The sequence below is a fragment of the Desmodus rotundus genome, chromosome 6, assembly GCF_022682495.2.
Source record: "Desmodus rotundus isolate HL8 chromosome 6, HLdesRot8A.1, whole genome shotgun sequence".
NCBI lineage: Eukaryota > Metazoa > Chordata > Mammalia > Chiroptera > Phyllostomidae > Desmodus > Desmodus rotundus.
Window position 1 is genome coordinate 102,076,840 of NC_071392.1, and position 21,338 is coordinate 102,098,177.

Here is a 21,338-nt window from a genome sequence, read left to right on the forward strand (position 1 = left end):
TAATGTGTTTGGGGGAAATGTTAAAAAAAAAAGGCAGAGGTAGTGTCGTAGATAAATAAATACTAGAAATAATTCCAAATGCAATGTGTAAACCTTGATTTGATGCTGTTGAAAGTTAAACAGCTATAAAGGAATACTTTAAACAAATGGTGCAATTTGGAAATGAAGTGTATATTATAGGATATTATGGTATGATTGTTCATTTTCTTAGGTGTGATGATATTGTTGTGTTTATCTAGGAGAATGTAATTTTTCTTAGGATTTTTGCTGAAGTATTGAGACATTAAGTACCAGTGAGGCAGGAACTCCTTTTAAATAATTCAGAAAAAAATTGTACACATGAACATCGATAGATAAATCTGGAAAAGTGATAACAATTGTTGAATCCATATGGAGAGCGTTCTTTGTACTACTATTTCAAGTTTCCTGTATGTTTGAAATTGTTTGTTGAAGACAGGGTAGGAGAGCGGCCATAGCGTGGGCCAAACTAAAGGTAGTTCATGTCCGCTCATTTCGGCTACGCAGGGTTTCTGGTCTAGGGCCTCACTTCTGCTCTAGGGCCTCACTTCTGCTCTTTCGCTTATTCCCATCATTTCACAGATAACAAATAGAAGCTCAGAGGGGTAAGTGATTTACTCAAGGTCACACAGCCAGCTGTAGCCAGGCCCAGATTTGAGCCCACATCTGTCTGAATCAAAATTCTCTGCTTATCTTTTTTGTTGTTTAAGCCTCTTCTCTCCCACCTCATTTCCCAGGCTGTTGGAGCTGGTGAGAGTTATGTGCATTTACTATGTGCGCCACATGTATTACTCAAATCCTCACTCCAACCTGATGATGCAGTAACCTGGATGTTACTAATAACATCCCCCAGGTTACTGAGAGGCACAGAGAGGTTAAGTAACCTGCCTAAGGCCACTCAGGTAAGAACAGAAGAGCTAGGAGTCGGAGAACCTGGGCAGTCTGGTTCTAGAGCTCTCACTTAAAGGATGAAAGGAACATTGTGAAAAGTAGAAGTCAACTTTAGGAATATAAGACAGGGTTATTGTTGGTTCTCACAGAATCCCTGCAAAATCCTCTCTCCTCCTGACTTCTTTTGCCATCCAAAAATAGTGCCCCCCACGTTCAGATGTGTCTTCACAGGGGACACTTGCCTCCTCATTTCAGCTGGCAGCTTCTTGAAGCTGGGGCTGGTTCTACTGTTCCTGGGGTAAGACTGCACACTGCCTTTGGAGATCCTCTGGTCTGGGGCTGATTGTAAAGCTAGATGTTTTGAATATGGTCTCACACTATCCAATGCAATAGGATACCTATTTGCCTGCAGGATGAGAATTAGGGGCCAGATGGAAATGCTGAGGCATTTACAACCTAGTGCTTAAGGGTCTGCCTTGGGAGACAGATCAATTGTCATCTGAGCCTTTACCCGTATTCCAAGACTTGGGTGAATTGCCTCTCCCTCTGGGAACCTGTTTCTTCTTCTTCTTTTTAAAAATAATAAGAATAATAAGAGCACACATCTCAGGAATGTTGGGGGGATGTAAAGAGATAAATAAAACCCAGTATCTCTCAACACATGTCTTCACATTGACAACTGTTATCATTACATTCCATGTGATTCTATGGGATGTGGACCCTGCAACCTCATCCCTGCGGCTCTCCCTTGTCTTACTGGAGTCAACCTGGGGACAGATCAGGCTTTTTAACCTCAGGCCTTCGCATCTGCTATTCACCCTTTTATGCCTCGGTTCTTGTTCCCTGCTCAGTGAGGCCTTCCTTGACCCCCATAGCTTCCTCTACATATTCTTCTGTTTTATTGTGTTATTATCACTTATCAGTACCTGAATACGATGAATCGATCTGTTTCGTTTTCTCCTCCCGTTTGAACATAAATTCCAAGAAGACACAAATTTTGTTTTGTTCTTGGTAGCCTCCCCAGGGTCAAGAACGGTGTCTGGCCTATGTCTGGTGTTCCATAATGGTGAACTGAGCGAATGAGTGAATGGGTGAATGAATGAAGGCGTATACCGAGCTTCATTGCCTACGATCGCAGATCTTCTGCCGCACTTGGCGACCAGCAGCTTCAGACATTGCAGACGGTCCCTTGGCTTTTGGGCTGGGGGTGCGAAGCGCGGAGCCGACGGGCACTTGAACGACGCTCCCCGAAAGCCTGGGCGGTGGCCGCGCGGGGAGAGGGGCCGTCGCCATTTGGCTACGTTCCCTTCGGGCCGCCGGGCAGCGGCGGGGGCCAGACGGCGAGCGCGCGCGCGTCTCGAACGTTGGTGCCCGGCAGCCCTGGCCCCGCCCCGCCTCGCCCCGCCCCGCCCTCCAGCCGCCCGCCCCGCCCCCAGCCGCCCGCCCCGCTCCAGCCGCTCTGCTCCACCGGGCCGCTCCGGCCCCGCCCGCTTCATGTGTCCCGGCCCGCGGCGGCCGGCGGCTGGGAGCGGCAAGGCGGCGGCCAGCGGCGGCCGACGAGACCCGGGAGGTGGTGGCCGAGGCCCAGGCGGCGGAGGAGGCCTAGGAGGCGGCGGACGGGAAGCGGTGGGAGCAGGCCCGGCCCGGCCCACAAGCGGTACCCCGGCTGCAGCATGCGCGTCCGCCGGGGGCTGCTGCGGCTGCCGCGCCGCTCGCTGATCGCCGCGCTCTTCTTCTTCTCGCTCTCGTCCTCGCTGCTCTACTTCGTCTATGTGGCTCCCGGTATAGGTAGGAAGGGGGCATGGGACCCGGAAGGTGCTGCTGTGGCCTCGAGGGGCCCCGGGAAGCCCCGCCTCACCCTGCGGGGACCCCTGCCCAGAGGCGACCCCGAACCTGGCCAGAAAACTACGGGGACCCCGGCCTGATCCTCGGGAGACGCCAGAGCATTCCCGCCCTCTGCGCCCCGACGGGCTCTGGAACTCCCCCTCCCCGCCCCCAGCCAGTCCGCCAGCCCCCTGCCTCCCTAACCCCAGCCCCCGGCGAACGCAGCGTGCTTCCACACACCCCTCCGTCCTGCCGGGACTCCCCCTTTCCCGCCCAGACCTCCCTAGAACCCGCACTTCCCGCTTCTCGGCTCCAGAGCTCCCGCTCCGCCTTCCCCGGGGTCGCCTCGAGCCCCCCTTCCCGGCATTCCGTGCACCCCGAACCGCCCCGGCCCGCGGTTCCTCGCGCAGCGGCCAGACCCCGTGTCGGGGTCTGGAGGCGCCCCGCCTTCCCCGTGGCCATCCATCCTCCCCCTCGCGCCTCCCCGGTGACTCCACCGTTTCCTGCTCATCTCCCCAGCACTTTCTTCCCTCCACTTTCCCCGGTGACATCCACCTCCAGGTCCTCCCCAACACCCATGTTCTCTCCCAAGTCGCCGGCCTTGCCGTCCAGTGCCACCTCTCCCCGTGGGGAGGTCTTCTCCCCATTCCCGCCGCTAACCCCGGAGCGTCCCTGCCTTTTCCCAGCTCTGCCCCAGCCCCGCTCCGCCTACCCCCCAAGGGCACTCCCTAGTCACCCTCTCCCCTGACGTTGCTGCCTCCCCCGCGTCTCAAACCACCCTCCTGCGGTCCTCTGCCACAGTTTCCTCTTGAAGGAAGGAAGACTTAAGGTGCTGTCTGCGCTCTTCCCTCTTGGTCCACTCCTAGTCTCAAGGGGAGAAGGTGGCCCTTCAGTAGTCCGTGGTGCCTACTCTGGGGTCGGAGAGAATATTTAAATTGGCCCTAGAGGAGAAATATTATAAGGGCCCTGGGGAAAAGGTGTCAGGTGAGAAGGGGGAGAAAAGATGGAATGGGTACTCTTGCTTCTCAAAGGCATGTCCGTTAGAGAGCCACTGAAGAAACGGAACCCTGCCCAGGACTTCATAGGACCACAGAGCAGACAGACATCTAGGACAGGAAAGGCGATTAGAAGCAACCACAGTCTGGGGGCTAAGGTCAGAGGACGTTGAGGTCAGGGTTGGATTTGAGTCCCTGCCCTGTATGACCTTGGGTAGTTGTTCAACCTCAGCTTTTCTTCTCTGTAAAATGGGGGTACTAATCCTAACCTCAAAGGGTTTGAAGGGTGGAAGTAGATAAATTCCCTTTTAAAGCACTTGTCACTGTACATGACACATAGTTTTCATTAAAAAACACACACACACAAACTTTAGAGGAAAGAGAGTAGATGGAAGGTTTCAGGAAAGTATTTGCCTGACTTGGCATCACCACGGGGCTCTAGAGGAAACCTCAGTTTAGGGTGAAAAATGAACAGGGGACGGACCAAGGAGAGTGAATTCTGCTAGAAAAAGTCTGGATTATTTGTATGTTACGGAAAGGCTGATGGTTTAATTAACTCTAGGGAGATACCCGTTAGGATTGTAGTAGTGACTAGTGCCATTCTCTGTTGACCTGTCAACACTGAACTAGCAGAATAGAGAACTTTCTAGAGAGAGCAGGAGATTGTCTCCTGATTTGTTTTTTAGAGCATATTTCACTTGATGGTTAATATTGATGGTTTGTGCTGCAGACTAGGTCTAGGAAGATAGGACAGGCAACATCAGAGGGCCCTAACAGTTTACGAGGTGTCTTAGGAAAAGCATCCCCCTAGGAAGGCAGAGTATACGGCATGATGGATCAGTGGATAGGAGTTTTGGCAGAAGAAGAACAGGTTGATTAATTAGTGAAATTCATTAAGAAGAGTTCTTTCGCATATTGGATATTAGACTGTTCAAAATGGGTATGAAATGATGGATTTGGACCTAGAGGCAGTCTTGCAGCCATAACCCCTTTTGTGAAAGTGACAGGTTCTTTCTGCTGTGGGTGCTTGTCAGCCATATCTAAAAGGAAAAATATATCCCACTGAGTTGGTAACCACCCTTTTGATTAGAAGGATTAGAAGCCAGGTCCTCCAACAGAAATGGATTTTATCAACTTAATTAAAATTCCTCGGTGGTAGATTGGGAGGTCAGTGAAATCCGGTGAACAGTGATGGGTTTCTACCATGCTTAGGTTCCCGTGTCACTGATCACTGAGAAGGCTGCAAAGCACTACAGTTTTTCATTGTGTCTCCTTAAATACAAGTCTTCTAAAAGGCAGATCTGTTCGTGGGAAAGGGGAAGCTGGAAAAAGGATGTGGAGTGGTTACCTTCATCCAGTTTGGTAGTTTTACTTGGCTTTCCTGTTAACGAGCTTAATTTTTCAAATGACCCGGTTTGGACAGTTGTGTGGCACGTCTTTCCAAAAGGCTAAGGCAGTCTAGAAAACTAGAAGGTTTTATGTGCTTTGGGATATGAAAACCTTATTTGGGATAATTATGAAAATGAGCTTAGAAGAGAATATCAGGTCAAACCATAAGAAACTCCCGTTTCTGCAGGGCAAGACAGCTGTATATCATGGCAGTCTGGTATTAATACGTTTCCCAGTAATGAGAGTTGTTTTCTGGCATAATGGAAAGTGTCAGACTTATATTTTCTTCCAGGTTTAATTTTTTCCAGCCTGCTTTTTGATTTGCTTTGTATACCCTTTGGCCACATTTTACCTACTCAGAAATAGGTAGACTTGAATTTGAGACACGAAAAAACCATGTTGGTTATAATATAACCCAGCCACAATTTCAGCCTAGCCACTAACTTAGTACTTTTGGTATCTAATGCCAGCTCGAATGTCAGTAACTCACAGTTTCAGAGCAAAGGGAAGTTTTCCTGGACTTGAGGGGTCATCTGAAATGGGGTGGGTGATGGTACTGTTTGACCAAGGAAATGGGAGGTGAGGAACATTACTAAATATGACCATAGAGAGTTTGTAACGAATACACAGTACTTTCAGCTACTTTAGTATCTCCATCCCAAACCAATTAGTATTTTTTTTTAAATATGCCTTCATTGGGCATTATTTTTTGTTGTTGTGAATTCAAAAGTAGTGCTTTATATCAGCAGTTTAAAAGTAGAAATGAGAAGGATGGGGCAGAAAGTGTGATGGAAGTGTGGTGGATTTGAAAAAGGAAGAGGAAGGTGAAATGGTGATAAAATTCTTTTCTCTAGTCCTGTCTGCCCCATAGCTTGAGCCGTTGTTGTTTATTTAATCACTTGTTTTACCTGCACTGATGAAATGGCCCTATTCCTTTCAGGATTCTGAAGAAAACTTTGAACTTATTTATGATCCTTTACCGTTTGTAAAAAAGACCTAAGAGCTCAGAGTACTTCCATATTCCAGTCTTATCAGGTCTTTTAGAAGATAAATGAACAATTTATTGATTTGTATATGACGTGCTGATCTTAAAACATCTTAATTAGTTTATGATGCCATCCTATGGGAAGGTTGTATAGAGGTTACTGACCTTTGCAAATTGTTAAACGTTGCCAGTTTTAAGAGAGGTGCCTGCGCGTGGTTAGAGGTAATACGCTGTGCATTGATTAAGTTTTAGTAATTGTAGTTCTGCCACTTAAACTAATTTTTCTTTTGTCTTTTGATTATTGAGGAAAGGGAATGTGGAATGGTTTTTCCCTTTTGGCCTGCTTAGTTCCAAGAAAAGTTTGATTTATGGCTGGCTTTTGGACCGCAGGAGCCAGTACTTCTAATCCCGCCTGACGTGACCAGATGACCTTGAGCAAGTCACTTGACTCTCTGATCTTACCCTTGGCACAAGAAACAAAGCTGGTTGAAAAACCAGAACTACATCTTAATCAAACTCTGAATGAGTTGTTTTTACATATAGGAAGTTGAGAATTTATTCACATTCTATACAAATGTTGAACCTGTTTTATATAATCAAATACAAGTTTTTCTAATAACCACAGGACATTTTCAGTACTGGTAAGTGTTGTATGAAAATAGACTTTGGCGTGTTTCTCATGTGCAAATGTGCTCCAAATGCATCAGTGCACTTAGTTCCTGAGCTTTTCTGGAATGAAATAAATATGCTGAAATGTGGGCTATTTTATGTTAGAAAATGAAGAAGGCTCACCCAGTTAAAGACACTCCCTCCCTCTACGCGTTTCTACACGCGCACACTTGTGTGTTTTCTGTGAGTATCGCGTCACGTCATTCTTCTGACGGAGACCATATTTGGAGAAGAGGTTGGAGTTACAAATCGGAACAGCGCCCTGTGGCCCAGGACTGTGGTCATGTCTTATGTCCTCTCTGCAGAATTCTGCTACGTCGGAAGCAAGGTCTTGGGTTTGGAGCTGAAATGTCTTTAACAGTGAAAATCTGCTAGACTGGGACAATCTTTGGAAGCAGCCGTTCAGACAGTCTCAGTTACTTTTCCAGGCCATCGATACTCAAGCCGGTTGACTTTTCTGCTCCAGTCTCATTTCCCTGTGCTTGACAGGCCCGTGGGAGCAGCATGTATCAGGTCACCAGGGGGAAGGTCTGTGCGTGTTGCTGCGACTCTTCAGAGCTCTTCAAGGGACTAGGAATTCCAAAGCCCTAGAAACCAAAATACTACTTACCTGCTCGCTCTAGTTTTACAGCTTTAGATCATGGAAGATAATGTTGAACACATCCAACTACCGTATTTTTCAGACTATAAGATGCACCCCCCCAAATTTGGGAGGAAAATGGGAGTGCATCTTGTCCAAATGTAGCTTACCTGGCTCACCGGGGCGGGGGCGGTAGAGCGGGTTTTTTTTTTTTTTCTCCTATTTTCCTCCTCTAAAACCTAGGTACGTCTTATGGTCCAAAAAATACGGTATATAAGGCAAACCAAGCTTTAGCAGGCAGGAAGTAAGGAATGCGATGTTGCTGAGCCTAAAACTGGAAGTTAATGTTGGTCAAGGTAAAAGGTAATCGGCAGCGAACAGGACAAGTATCGGCTTCAAAGAAACAAATGGCACTGTCAGGAGAAGAGGGAGGCTTGCAAGCGCTTACTCCTCAGGTCTCGGTCCCAGCCAGGTAAAAGGATGCGTTTCCTTGCACACTGTCTGTTTTTGGAGACGGTTGTGAGAATATTAAAGGAATTTGAGATCTGTGAGTTAACAATATTCCATTTAAGAAAGTACTCGAGTGTCTACCTACCATGCTACCAGCTTTGGAGATGTTTGAATTCTAGACTTAAGACTGCTTCTTTCCTTTTATAGATGATCATATGAGTCCGTGTTGAGTCATTAACTTGCCCAAAGCAGAAAATTATAAGATTTCCCTGAGACAGATACAACATGGTTGAAAAGACAAGATAAATCACAAGGAACAACTAGAGAAAAATAGAAGATAGTATGTAATCAATTGCTACATTGTATGATATTGACCATAATGAGATGGGGGTTCAGACATTTACTTTATCCAACAAATAGGTTTTTTTTGAGTGCCTCCTCATCAGGTACTCCTTTTTTTTTTTTTTTTCTTTGAAGGTGGGGATAGTGAAACACAGGGAAGGGCTGAGCATAGAGGCAGCAACAGGAGAGCCTAAGCCGGGCTGCTTTGGTTCTAAAAATGTTACTGGAAAGACACGCACCAAGGCAGAGCTGCTTAGCTCCCTGGGAAGTCACAGAAAAGGGGGCCTTGGAAACAGTTTCTGGGGTGGAGGGAATGTTAGTCCGGGACAAACTGCCGCTGCCCATTGCTCCCCTGGTTGCTAGTCTCGTGGGGTCCCTTAGAGTTTAGGAGATGGGTGCCTGTGAGGGAAGAAGAGAGGGAAGGGAGAGGCGCTGGCGCTGGGTCCTTTATCTTGAGGGTGTTTATCTCTCTCTTGCAGGTGGGGACTTAGGGAGGACTCAGGGGAGGGTTTCAGCAGAATTGTCATTAGATACTCTTTTGGGTATTGGGCAATCTAGAAATGAATATAGAGGAACATTTCTGGAAGTTTTTGCCCTTGTGGTGCTTTTATTCTAGTCGGGAGACAGCCAATATACAAGATAACTTCAAATAATGGCTGGAGTGACTGAGAGTCTACTTTAGATTGAGTGGTTAGGGAAAGTCTGGTTGAAGAGGTGGTATTTGACTTGAAAGGGTAGAACCAGTTACTCACAGATGGGGAGGGTGGTTGGGGTGGGTTTGGGGGGCACTCAGCACATGTGAAGTCCCTGAGGCAGGTGTGAGCTCAAGTGAAGGTTGACTGGATTTTGTGAGTGATGAATAAGTGGTAGGAGCTGAGTTCAGAAAGGTAGGAGGGGTCTCAGGCCCTGCAGGCCATGGGAAGGACTGTAGAATAGGACTGAACTTTAATGTAGAAATCAGCCAGACTTAGATTTGAATTGGCCCCGAGTAGGCAAATCATTTTCAATTTTCTTATCTGCCAAATAGAGGATGCTCTCTTTCTGAGTGTTATAAGAGTTAAGTGGAATGTGCATGTAAAATGGCTTAAAAGAACTTGACACAAAGCTGCATGTCTGGTGTGACTCAGTGGACTGAGCACTGGCCTGTGAACCAAGGGGTTACCAGTTCAATTCCCAGTCAGGGAACGTGCCTGGGTTATGGGTCAGGTCTCCAGTAGAGGGCGTACGAGAGGCAACTGCACATTGATGTTTCTCTCCCTCTTTTTTTCTCCCTGCCTTCCCCTCTCTAAAAATAAATAAATAAGGTCTTTTTTTTTAAGCCACATGTTTATAATTATTACTTATAACCACAGGAGGTGTCCAGTTGGTCTAATGCTAGTTCTGCACTGAGGGCTCCAGTCTGACATTACCAATAACTAGATAAAAACTTTTACTTCAGTTTTCTCATCTGTAAACTTAGGTGATTGGACAGATTCTTAGACCTGATGTGAGCATGATTCTAAGCAAGTGTGAGTCGCACCTTGAAAGATAAAAAGGAATGGTGACTTCTGTGACTGTGAAAAGACACCCCACGTTCAAAAATCCCGATTTCTCATTCCCTTAGTCTCCCGCTTCTAAGAAATCCTGAGCCTGGGCTCCGCGGCGGTGCTGCCATGGCGGAGCGCCTGTGTGTACTCCTCAGACTTCGCAGCTTCACTTTTTGGGGTGAATGGCAAACGGCCAAGTTCGTACCACAATGCTCTTGTTTTCCGACTGATGTCTTAGAAAGAAGACTTCGGATTTCCACCCTGCAGTCTGTGTTTGAAATTGTTGTGACAAAGAAGGAGGGGAAAGAAATTTGTGTTGTCTTGATCGAAGGGAGAAAATGAAAAGCATGTTGTGGAAATATCTTTTGGCTGATAAGACATCCCTCTCCCCCTTTTGTCCTCTGGGTAATCCTTTTAGGTTTTAATCTGCTAAATCAGTCCTTTGCTCTAGCTTCACAGTTTTGCTTCTAAGCATGGCATAGAGCCCTGGACTCATTAGCTCCTGCCCCATCCTCAGTCCTCTGGATAATTGGATATTAAGTGAAAATGAATATTACATTTTTTTAATATTGTGGCTTTCTGCTGGAGAACATTCATGCCTCCTGCTGATCCTGTGAATTCAGTGTTTTCCCAAATGGGAATCACATTGAATAATTTAAAGTGCTAGCTCTTCTCAAATTCTCCCCTTTTCCTCCCTCCTTTTGTTAGTTTGAGCTTGCAATTACTAGATTCTAGGTATTGTTCCTCCCCCTTGCCAGGTTACACAGCGACCAGAAGGGAACCTTCTGCTCATTGTTTCTGAGGTACCCTAGTTACTGTCATCAATTATAAACAGTGCTCTCAGGCAATTAAGTGGCCTAATTACGAAGATGAAAAATGTGTAGTATCAGGTACAAGAAAGTATACATTGTAGGAAAGCTCAGTGTTGTGTTTTAAAACTTAATGAATCTAGGGTATACTACTGAGCTCAACTGTTGATTATTAAAGACCTGTAAAACCTTTAAATGTCGTAAAAAGGAACTTTTTTCCACACTCCAAGTGGTCCTCAAAGTATGGTTAATAGACATTTAAACTTTTACTTAATTCTCATGTGTTGAACACCCTAAACTTTGATGGAAAAACAGGGGTATTTTCTCCTAATAGAACTGCTAATTGCCCCATTGGGGAGTTCTGCTTTTAGGCACAAAACTAAATTACATTCATGCTTGCAATGTGTGTTTTCTGATCAGTAGGCCACTGGCTGACGAAGATCAGAAAGTGGTGTTTATCCGAATGTTGTGTTGTGGTCGTGTTTGTGTAGTTAAAGAAAGGACAGTCTTTTATTCCAGTTCAGAAAAATGACACAATTGCCAGCTTAAGGAAGTTACGCCAGATGGAGCAAAGATGGTAGGAGATTGGCTTTAGGATTCTTGATGTACTTATTTTGAAGTTGTGTATTTTAAATAAAAATGCTTACTCTTTTATCTTTTTAAGAAAAGCTCGTTTTATCTATACCTCCACCATTTATAGACTAATGATAAGGAAGCTTTCTGGATGGTAATTTCCTTGGACTGAGGATCGAGCTTGCTGCCTTGTATGCGCTTAAGTATTTCACGATGCGCGTGGAGAAACTATTGCCTGGGCCAATCAGCCTCTTCTTTGGTGGATCGCATGTACGCCAGGGGAAGGAATTCCTGTATTAACCTTGACTTTGAAGTGAGCTGGAATTCATTTTGCCCCAAACTACTTTGTATGTTTTGTTTCCTTGCTTTTTTTTTTTTTTTTTTTTTTTTTTTGGTGGGAAGATCCATATAACATAGTTTGCCGTGTGTTTTGGTAATTTAAGCGTGCAATTCATTGGCATTGATTACGTTCACAATGTAATGATACCGTCACTACTATTTCCAAAATTTTTCATCACCCTAAACAGAAACTCCATTGCCATTGCGCCGTAACTCCTACCTCAGTCCAGTTTCTGTCTCTGAACTTGCCCTTTCACTTATATGAAGTCATATAAGTGAATCATTTCATTTCATTTGTGTCTGGCTTATTTAACTTGGCATGACAGGTGGTTCATTTGTGTGACAGAGTTAGCAGATGTCAAAACTGCATTCTTTTTATGGCTGAATAATATTCCATTGTATGTATTTATCTGTTGACGAACACTTGAATTGTTTCTACCTTTTGGCTGTTGTGAATTTTGCTGCTGTGAATTTTGGTGTTTAGGTATGTGTCTGAGTCCCCATTTTCGGTTCTCTCGGGTGTACGTCTAGGAGTGGAATTGCTGGGTCACGTGGTAATTCTGTTTGAGTTTTTGCGGAGCTGCCAGGCTTTTCCACAGCCGGGCACCAATTCCCATCCCCAACAGCGATGTATGTGCGTTCAGTTTGTGCATATCCTGACTGACGCTTGTTATTTGCTGGTTTTTCTTTCTTTTCTTTTGGTTAGAGACATAATAGAAGGTGTGAATGATAGCTGTGTGGTTTTGCTTTGCATTTCCTTAATGACTAAGAGTGTCGAGCATTTATCTAGTCATGTGTTTATTGTATAAACATTTGTATATCTTGTGTGGAGAAATGTCCATTCTGGTCCTTCGGTATTAAGTATGTTTTTTCGTTCTTCTGATTCTCTGATGACCAGCTGATAATGTTTTATCCACCAGAGCATTGTTTCCCCAGGTCCCCTGGCAGTGCACAGGCACAAGATGGCAGGTGGTGACAAGAGAGGATGGTCTCTGGGTGACTAAGAGGTGTGAGATAAGAGCGCAGGATTTTTTTTTTCCTGTTTTCTTTAAAACATTACCATAAACTGAAGAGAGTGCTAAAGACTGAGGAAATGAAAAGTCTAACGTGTGAAGCCTGCCAGGCTTCCGAAACTCTCGTGGTAAATCTGGCAGTTGGAATTTTTTTCCTGGGATCAGCAGAACTTCACAAGCATTTGTCTCAAAGTGAGTGATAATGGTAGTGATTTAAGACAGGCGGGCACCAAGAAAATCCTTGTTTGGGGGACTGTGATAATGGGAAAAAAATGACAAGTTGCCTTTGCATTTACCTGATTTGGTGATTTTCTTAGAGCTAAGTTCATTCATTTAATCCCTACAGTAGGTTACTCGGGGGTACACTGATGAATGAAGCCTATCTCTGTTACTTTTTAAGTCTTCACTAGGGAGCAGGGCTTTAGGCTAGAAAAAAATTTTACACTTCTGCACAGATGTGTTCAACCCAGGGTCAGTCAGCTGGTGTTCAGTTGGTGTTAACATGCCTTCGTTGCAAGGAATAATAGTGAGTATGTAGGCATTTAAGACAGCAAAAAAAATTTAGAGAAATTATTTTTTTAAGTATAATTTATTGTTCACGCTATTATAGTTGGCCCAATTTTTTTCCCCTTTGCACTCCTCTGCTCCGTACCCCACTTCCCTCCTGCATTCCCCCCCTTAGTTCATGTCCATGGGTCGTGCATGTAAGTTCTTTGGCTTCTCCACTTCCTATACTATTCTTAACCTCCCCCTGTCTATTTCATACCTACCATTTATGCTTCTTAATCCTTGTACCCTTTCCCCCATTCTCCCCCTTTCCCCTCCCTGCTGATAATACTCCAAGTGATCTCCATTTCTGTGATTCTGTTCCAGTTCTAGTTGTTTGCTTACTTTGGGTTTGTTTTTGTTTTTTTTTAGATTCAGTTGTTGATAGGTGTGAGTTTGTTGTCATTTTAATGTTCATAGTTTTGATCTTTTTTTTAAGATAAGGCCCTTTAACATTTCATATAATAAAGCTTGGTGATGATGAACTCCTTTCCTTTATATATATAGGGAAGCACTTTATCTGCCCTTCCATTCTAAATGAGAGCTTTGCTGGATAGAGCAATCTTGGTTGTAGGTCTTGCCTTTCATGACTTTGAGTACTTCTTTGTTGTATGTTCATTGCTGTATGTCTAGTGCCTAGAACACTGGTTGGGCGCACAGTAGTCGCTCAGTAAGTATTTTAAGTTAGTGAAGTAAGGTTGAAGCAGAACATCTGGGGTCCTGAAAGGAACAGCTAGCCAGTTCCCTGCTCATTTGGGTTAAGTTAAAGGTTGATGTACTAACTATTAAGACTTCAAAGTGAGAAACTAAAAGGATTAAATAAAAACATGATGGATTTGTAAAATGTTAACTGCGATTGAAAGTATGATTCACAGTATAGTTTCAGATTAATTACGCCCAGTGCAGTCCGATATTTGGTTATGTGGGCAGGTGACGAGGAGGAGTTCTACGTTTTACCCATTTAGGGCTCAACATGGATTCCCACCGTTTGAAGCGCTTTGTAGCTTACATAGTATGTGTATGATAATGCTTTGAAATTTCAAATCACAAATGAATGTATTGATGATTTGTCTTGTACCTAAACTTGAAATTTAGATTAAAAAAATTGATAAACATAGGAAAACAATCAGTCCTTGTTCAGGATGAGGCAGATATAAAAATTCTTACTCATTGCTAGGAACTTGGCTTCTGATTTTTGTTAGAAAAGTATTTCGGTTAATAGCTTTGGTGTTTTTAAATTTATGATAATACTTGTACCTTTATATGTTGAATATGCTTGCTATCTTTAATTTGAGAGAGAGTTTTTGCCTAGGAAATGAGAAATTGTTTAATATTATACTTTTTTCAAGGATAGATGAGGAAGGAACACTTTCTGGAATTGGACGTCCGTATGGATGGTGTAGAAAGTAAGTCTGTTATTCACAAACAGCTAGTTTCTGGTGCTCCATGCTGTTGGGTGGAAGGTGGAAATCACCTTGCCGCTGGGGCTAAGATTATTTCTTAGTGAAAGCTTGAGCTTGACTAGCATCAGGCCCGCATTCATCAGTTGCTAAGCAAAAGGGGTGTGCGACCTTTTGCCGTCTCTGGGCCACACTGGAAGAAGAAGAGTTGTCTTGGGCCACACATTAATTACACAAACACTAACGAAAACTGATGAGCAAAAAAAAGGTTTTAAGTAAATTTGTGGTTTTGTGTTGGGCCCCATTCATAGCCATCCTGGGCCACATGTGGCCCTCAGGGTTGGCACACCCATCTGGAAGGGACAAACGGAGTCCTTCATGGTGCAATGTGTGCGTGCATGTGTGTCTGAATGTGAAGCTGGGAGGAAGTGAAATGTTTCGGTTTGGGTGTTGGTTTGATTTGGTTTCATCGCTGGCTTGGCGTGCCAGGTTTTTTCATTCTGGTTTTAAGTATCCAGAAGTCTTAAGATTTGTGTGAATTAAAAGATTTGGATTTATTTGAATTTCATTTGGCACTAGGGGTATGAGCTACTTTTTTGGTTGGCTTTATGTTTAAGATAATGTTTTTCCTTAATCATTTTATTTTGTTAGAAAGAATTTCAAACATATACAGAAGTAGAGTGACTAGTATAATGGAACTCCATGAACAAAGGTAATTTTTTGGTGGACCTTTTTTTGTTAAGATTTTATTTATTTAGTTTTAAGAGAGAGGGGAAAGGGAATGAGAAAGAGGGAGAGAAACATTGAGGTGTGAGAGATCCATTGATGGGTTGCCTCTCCCACACCCCCAACTGGGTACCTGGCTGGCAACCCAGACATGTGCCCTGACCAGGAATCAACCGGTGACCTTTCAGTTCACAGGCTGGCATTCAACCCACTGAGCCACAGCAGCCAGGGCTTGATGTGACCTTTATACTTATGAAAAATATAAAGGTGACAGGACCCAAATGGCCTCCCTCTTCCCCCTGCCCCCACCCAAAGAAAAACAGCAATAAAACACAAAGCAAACTAGAATATAAGTACAGGCTTTGGCTAATTCGTCTGGATTTTTAAAGCTTTTGAATGACTCATTTTTGTTCAGATCTCTTGAAGTGAGTGTCCTTACTGTGGAGAAAGGGAAGGCAACCAGTCTGCGGGTACAGGATTGCTGTGAGGGTTAAAGCAGAGCACATTTGTCAGATGTTTGCAACCTCAACCTCAGCGTTCCGTTGGAACAGAGAGAGAAGGGGAAGGAGGGAGCCTTCCTGCTAGTGTTAGCCGCTCTGATGAACTGGTACATAGCAGAGCAGGACTGAAGCAGTTAATTACAGCAAAGTTTCTGGAGGATTTAATTTTTTCCATTAACCTGTCCTTCATTTAAACCCTAGAGATTTAGATCTGGAAGAACAAGGGTCAGCATGTTTGCAAAGGATAAGCCTTCCCATGCTGCGGTGGTACCCGGGAGGCTGGGCTGAGCTGGAGGAGCAGGTGCTGTGGGTAAGGATGCTGAAGGCTCCTAGGCGCCCTGGGAGCAGACGATTACTGCTGCTGTGTGTACCACCTGTGTTCTTTTGGTTCCCTTGGCATTTTTTCCTGAGAATATAATGCTAATTTCTGTAGCTGTTTGCATCAGCTTTGGCCAAAACCAAGTGCAAAGCTTGCAATGGAAAGAATGGGAAAAACACCTCTTTTAAGACTTGTTTGGCGCCGATTTTGTGGGGTATGTTTAGTAACATTCCCCAGTAGTCATAAATTAAACACCACTAGCAACTTAATTTGAGCATTGTTAGTTCTATTAATTTAATGATTCTGTTATTAAAATAGTAAAGCAGTCTGCATAGGTAGAAGCTCTAGTTTCAGGTTGTATGGTATGTGTGAAAGACTGACTCTTTTCACTGTGATATTTGAACAAACATAGATTACTTGTGTAAGTTCGTGTCGTCAGAAACATCCCAGAATCATGTTTAATTGGTATCTAACAAATGTTACCACCCTTGTTCCATTGAACAATACTTTAAAACTATTAAATTAACTTTAAGAGTGATGAAAGGAAGTTAAATAATTTATTCAGTCATCTTTTCATCACAAGTATTTTCATTTTTTTTCCTGTCTCATCTTTGTACACACATAGATATTTGAAAAAGTTGTACCTTAGGAATTGCCGAGAGAACTGATTTTAGAAGGGTAGTGGCAATTGAGTCAATGCTCTGCTCGTGCCAGAATAACCTCTTCTGTTCTTTTTGCTGTAACACCTTTTCCTGGTTAGTTCTGTGCCTCCCCACTATAACGCCACATAGTGCCTTCACATCGAGTTGTTTCTGGCAAGAAATTCTTGAGAGGAAAACTATAAAGAAAACATACTTGCTGTGTTTACCAATCATTATATGGGAAATTCTAGCCCCTTTGGTGACAAGTTGATTTAATCTCATTCTTAAATATTATTAATAAAATTAAATAGAAGAATTTCAAATTTCTTGAAATGTTTTAAGTGTGGCTAATTTAATATGAACATGTAATATTTAATCTCTCTCCTCTTTTGATTGGATTCTACAAAGCTGAAATAAAGGCTTTCTCAGAAACCTGTTTGTATGTAGTGATTGTTTTCTCCAGGTTGGTATTTTCACTCTAGTTCACCAGGAGTAATTAAGCTTTGAATGAGAGGGCTCTTCAAAGACACATCAGATCAACGGGCAGGAACCAGAGGTCCGTCGGCTCTGGCTGCATTAAACATGCACATTCCTTCCGTTATTCCCTTTGTGTTTTCCCACGTAGCTGTGTGACACATTGTCCTCTGAACCTGCAGTTCAAGGAATTAAATGTATAAATGAAGTTAACTTATGTGGTGTTCTCTAGGCTGACCCTGGGTTTCCTAGCCCTTTGGAAGCTCTCACCTGGAACATCAGACACAGTGAAAACTCAATATATTCCTTTGCTTCTGGGTTAGAAATGATTAGGTTGAAACTAAATGTGATGTTTTCTTTTTCTACCCTCTTTTTATTTAAATAAGAAAGTATCAGTTTAAAAACATTATTTATTTTTAGAGAGCGGGAAGGGAGGGAGAAAGAGGAGACAGAAACATCGATGTGTGAGAGAAACACCCATTGGTTGTCTCTCGCACACCCCCAACCAGGGGACCTGTCTGCAACCCAGGCATGTGCCCTGACTGGGGGTAGAACCAGCGACCTTTCGGATCGCAGGCCAGTGCTCAATCCGCTGAGCCACACCAGCCAGGGTTTAAAATACCTGTATGTAGAGAATGGGCATACTGTTGATGTCCTGCAATTTATTCTTTTTCGTGAACATGGTTATATTAAACAATCCTGCTGTAACATGAGTTAAGTCTTCCTAAAAATCACCATGCTATACAAAATTGTTGGATTAAAAACCGTAGTGCTGCCCTGGCCCACAAGGCTCAGTTGGTTGGCATCATCCCGTAACTGATGGGTTGCTGGTTTGACTCCTGGTCAGGCCACCTGCCTAGGTTGTAGGTTCAGTCCCCAGTTTGGGTACGAACAGTGCTGGGTCCTGGCGCGTATGGGAGGCACCCAGTCAATGCGTCTCTTCCATTGATGTTTCTCTCCTTCCCTTCCTCTCTAAAAACAATAAAAAAATGTCTTTGGGGGAGGATATAAAGAAGAATTTAAAAAGTCAAACCATAGAGCTTATGGAAAAGATGGGGTTAGGCACACAACACTCAAAACTTCATTGGCGGCACATTTTTAAAAAGCAACCCAATGAAAACAGCACGGTTTCACACGTTAAGAAAAACCACAAATAGGGCACTTTAGTTTGAAAAAAACAGAAGTTTCCTTGTGAAAGTAGGCATCGGAAGGGCTGCAACGTGTGAGCTGTTGAGAAGCAGTGGGAAGAAGGTAACGAGTGGTGCCGAGAGTCGGAACAAGTGAAAGTTGAGAGAGATGTGGGCGAGACACCTACCTGGGGAACTGAGGTCGCTGGTAGGTGTTTGAGGTGTGTGCAGAAGTGTGTGCGTATGTGTGTGTCTGTCTGGCCAGGTGTAGGTTTCTGGGTGTTCCTCATGAGCGAGATCGTGCAAAGCAGATGTGAAATTCCAGTTATGCTCATACTGTTCCCAAATATATCAATCGTGTTGGAACAAATGTGCATTTTTAAAATAAAGCAAAATACGCATTGTAGCGGAACTGTCTTGTAAGACAAAACGTGATGCAATTTGTATAAATATGTAAACTTAAAAAGGTGATTTAACAAAAGTTTTGAAATCTCAAACTTACAGTAGAGTTGCAAATATAGTACAGCGACTTTTTCTTGAGCCATTGGGTGATGTGATGTCCCATCACCCCCAAATATTAGAGTGTGTTTTAAAATGAACAAGGACATTCCAGCAAAGGGCAACCCAACCACTAAAGTAACAAATGGACATTATCCCTAAAGGACCCAGTTCAGAATCACCCACTGTGTTTAGTTTTTGTGTTTCTTCAGTCTCCGGGAAAATCTGGCTGGAAAAGTTCTTCAGTCTGCCCTTGACTTTCATGACCTTGACAGAGAGGCAGGCCAGCTGTTTTGTAGCCTGTCTCTCACTTCGGGTTTGTCCGCTGTTGCCTCATGGTGAGATTCAATTTATGCACCTTTGGTGGCAAAATCACAGAAGTGTGTGTATGTCCTTCTAATGCGTCCTGTCAGGTGACAAGGGATGGTGACTTGTCCCATAGCTGATGGTACTCACTTCGATCACTGGATCGAGGCGGTACCCACCCTGTTTTTCCACCGTATAGTAACTCTCTGCCAGTTTGGACCCATGCTTTTTAATTTTAAAGTTTACTTATTTTTATGACCATGGGCTTGTGACTTTAATGTTCCTGCTGTGTTTGTGCTCACTTGTCCTGGTTAGGCCAATAGGAACCCCTTTGTCCTGACATCTGTCCTGTTTTACATGCACCCATTATTTTTTTTAAGATTTTGTTTATTTTCAGAGAAAGGGAGGGAAAAAGAGGGCAAGAAACATCAGTGTGTTGTCGCCTCTCACGCGCCTCCAATGGGGGACCTGGCCTGCAACCCAGGCATGTGCCCCAACAGGGAATTGAACCAGCGAGCCTTTGGTTGGCAGGCCGGAGCTCAATCCACTGAGCCATACCAGGCAGGGCTGTACCCATCATTCCTGAACACTTCTTTAGGCAAATTTTGTGCTTTCCTTATCCCAGACCTACAATCACCCATTTCTCCAAAGAACTGATTCTTTTTAGTGGAGAATGGGTGTTTAGAAGCCGGAATCCGAGTGCTGGATGCACTCGCTACCATTGGAGAGTTGTGGCTGCTGGGCCTCGTCAATGTATACATTAGGTATGGAATATATGTATGCACACATACACACATTGCTGTCTATATTTAGGTCTACATGTATTTATATGGAAATTGTGAGTTCACACCAGTACCTACAACTTAAATCCAACGCCTCAGGATTTGTTCTAGTTTTCTTCCTTTCCATATTTGTAACAACTGTCTGACAGTGAGAATCCTAATTCCCACTTTCCTTAATCTGTTTACCTATTTGATCAATATCTTACATGTAACTGTGCTACTCTGTTGCCAGTCTCTTTCTGGACATCCTTCTCACCCCAAACGTAGTTCAGTTCTCTTTGCTGGGCTGTCCTTTCTCCTCACCCTTGAGCTCCCACATCCTGCACCAGGCCATCTACCAGCGTGGATGCTCTCCTTAGCCCTTGTGGGCTCTGCAGCCTGCACCAGGCTGCTCCTTTCTCCCTGTGTGGACGCTCCTCTGTGCCTGCTTGCACCCTGGTACCCCACCCTGGCATCCCCCTCTTCCCTGCCGGATGCCCTCCTCACTCTTCCTTGCTCTTATGTAGTGTTACCCCCCTCATCCTACTGTGCTCCACAGCCTACTGCGGCCCATTGGGTCTCCCCTGGCTGCCCCGGGCAGAGACACCTACCTAGTAGCTTGGCCTCACCTAATGGTTTTAGGACTGAATTGTTTTTGGAAGAGAGGGTGAAGGGTAAGGGGTTTTATAAAACTTTTTGATGAATAAATTCATTGGGGGCGTTATTTGTCCTGACCATGTAACCTAGTTTTGCATTCTGAAAATACAGTCACCATACCTTCCTGAAATTCTTTTTAGACTATTTTCGTGTCTCCCGATGCACAGGATATTCTTGATTTCTTCCTAGAGACTGCACATTTTTAGGTGACCAGAGGGTGACAAAGCGAAACATTTTGCCCACATCATTATGGTGAGTCTTTTCCCCTCTTCAGTCGTTCCCGTGACTTGGACAGGAACTCGGGTGTTTGAGAACGCCTGTTTCCCAGAAGCGACTATCCCTTCCCGTCTCTCCCCTGCTTCTAGCTCAGTACTCCCTCTTCCTGTCTCCCGACCCACCCGGCAGTGGGAGCGGGTGCTGCTTCCATTTGTTGAGCCCTTTCCATGGGTGTTTTGCATGTATTATCCTAGCGACACCCTAGCCCTGACATGTGTTTTACAGAGGAGGAAACCAGGCTTGGAGAGGTCAGTAATTTGTTCAAGGTCTCATAACTTGTAAGGGCTGTAATTTGAATCCAAGCCTGCTTTTTCCCCCCCTCGAGCCTATGCTCTTGAAGAAGTCTACGCTGCTGCTCTAGGATCAGGATACATGTGATTAGTTCACCGTTTTTGATTCCTTTTGATTTAAGAAGAGGACGTAGGGACTTTTGAAAGCTGTCTGGAAACACCGACACTTAAATGACTGTATGACTGGGTCAGGCGCAGAGGGGTGGCGGGTGTGACACCCAGGGAAGCCCGTTTCTTTTACGGATCCATCCGGGCAGTTTCTGTCTTTGCACAGAAAGGGTGCTTTGAAGGGTGAGAATTAAGACTTTTCTAACTTCTCTGGAAACTAATGTGAAACTAAGGTCTTAAAGTATACTTAAGATTCCTGATGCTATTCATTTATTCATTCATTCATTCACTTCATTCATTCATGCA

General features: G+C 44.2%; 1 protein-coding gene across 2 annotated transcripts in view; it reads left to right on the forward strand.

Annotated features, from left to right (window-relative positions):
* Nucleotides 1–2,375: 2,375 nt before the first annotated feature.
* Nucleotides 2,376–21,338, forward strand: part of B4GALT5 (beta-1,4-galactosyltransferase 5) — a 63,261-nt gene continuing 44,298 nt past the window's right edge. Inside the window, exon 1 of one of the 2 annotated variants that reach the window (XM_024559816.4) lies at nucleotides 2,376–2,697. In XM_024559816.4, the coding sequence (XP_024415584.1) occupies nucleotides 2,583–2,697 (115 nt within the window). In that variant the 5' untranslated portion in view covers nucleotides 2,376–2,582. Of the gene's footprint in view, nucleotides 2,698–12,213; nucleotides 12,596–21,338 lie in introns of those variants that run through there. The other variant, XM_053926151.2, reaches the window with a different exon arrangement.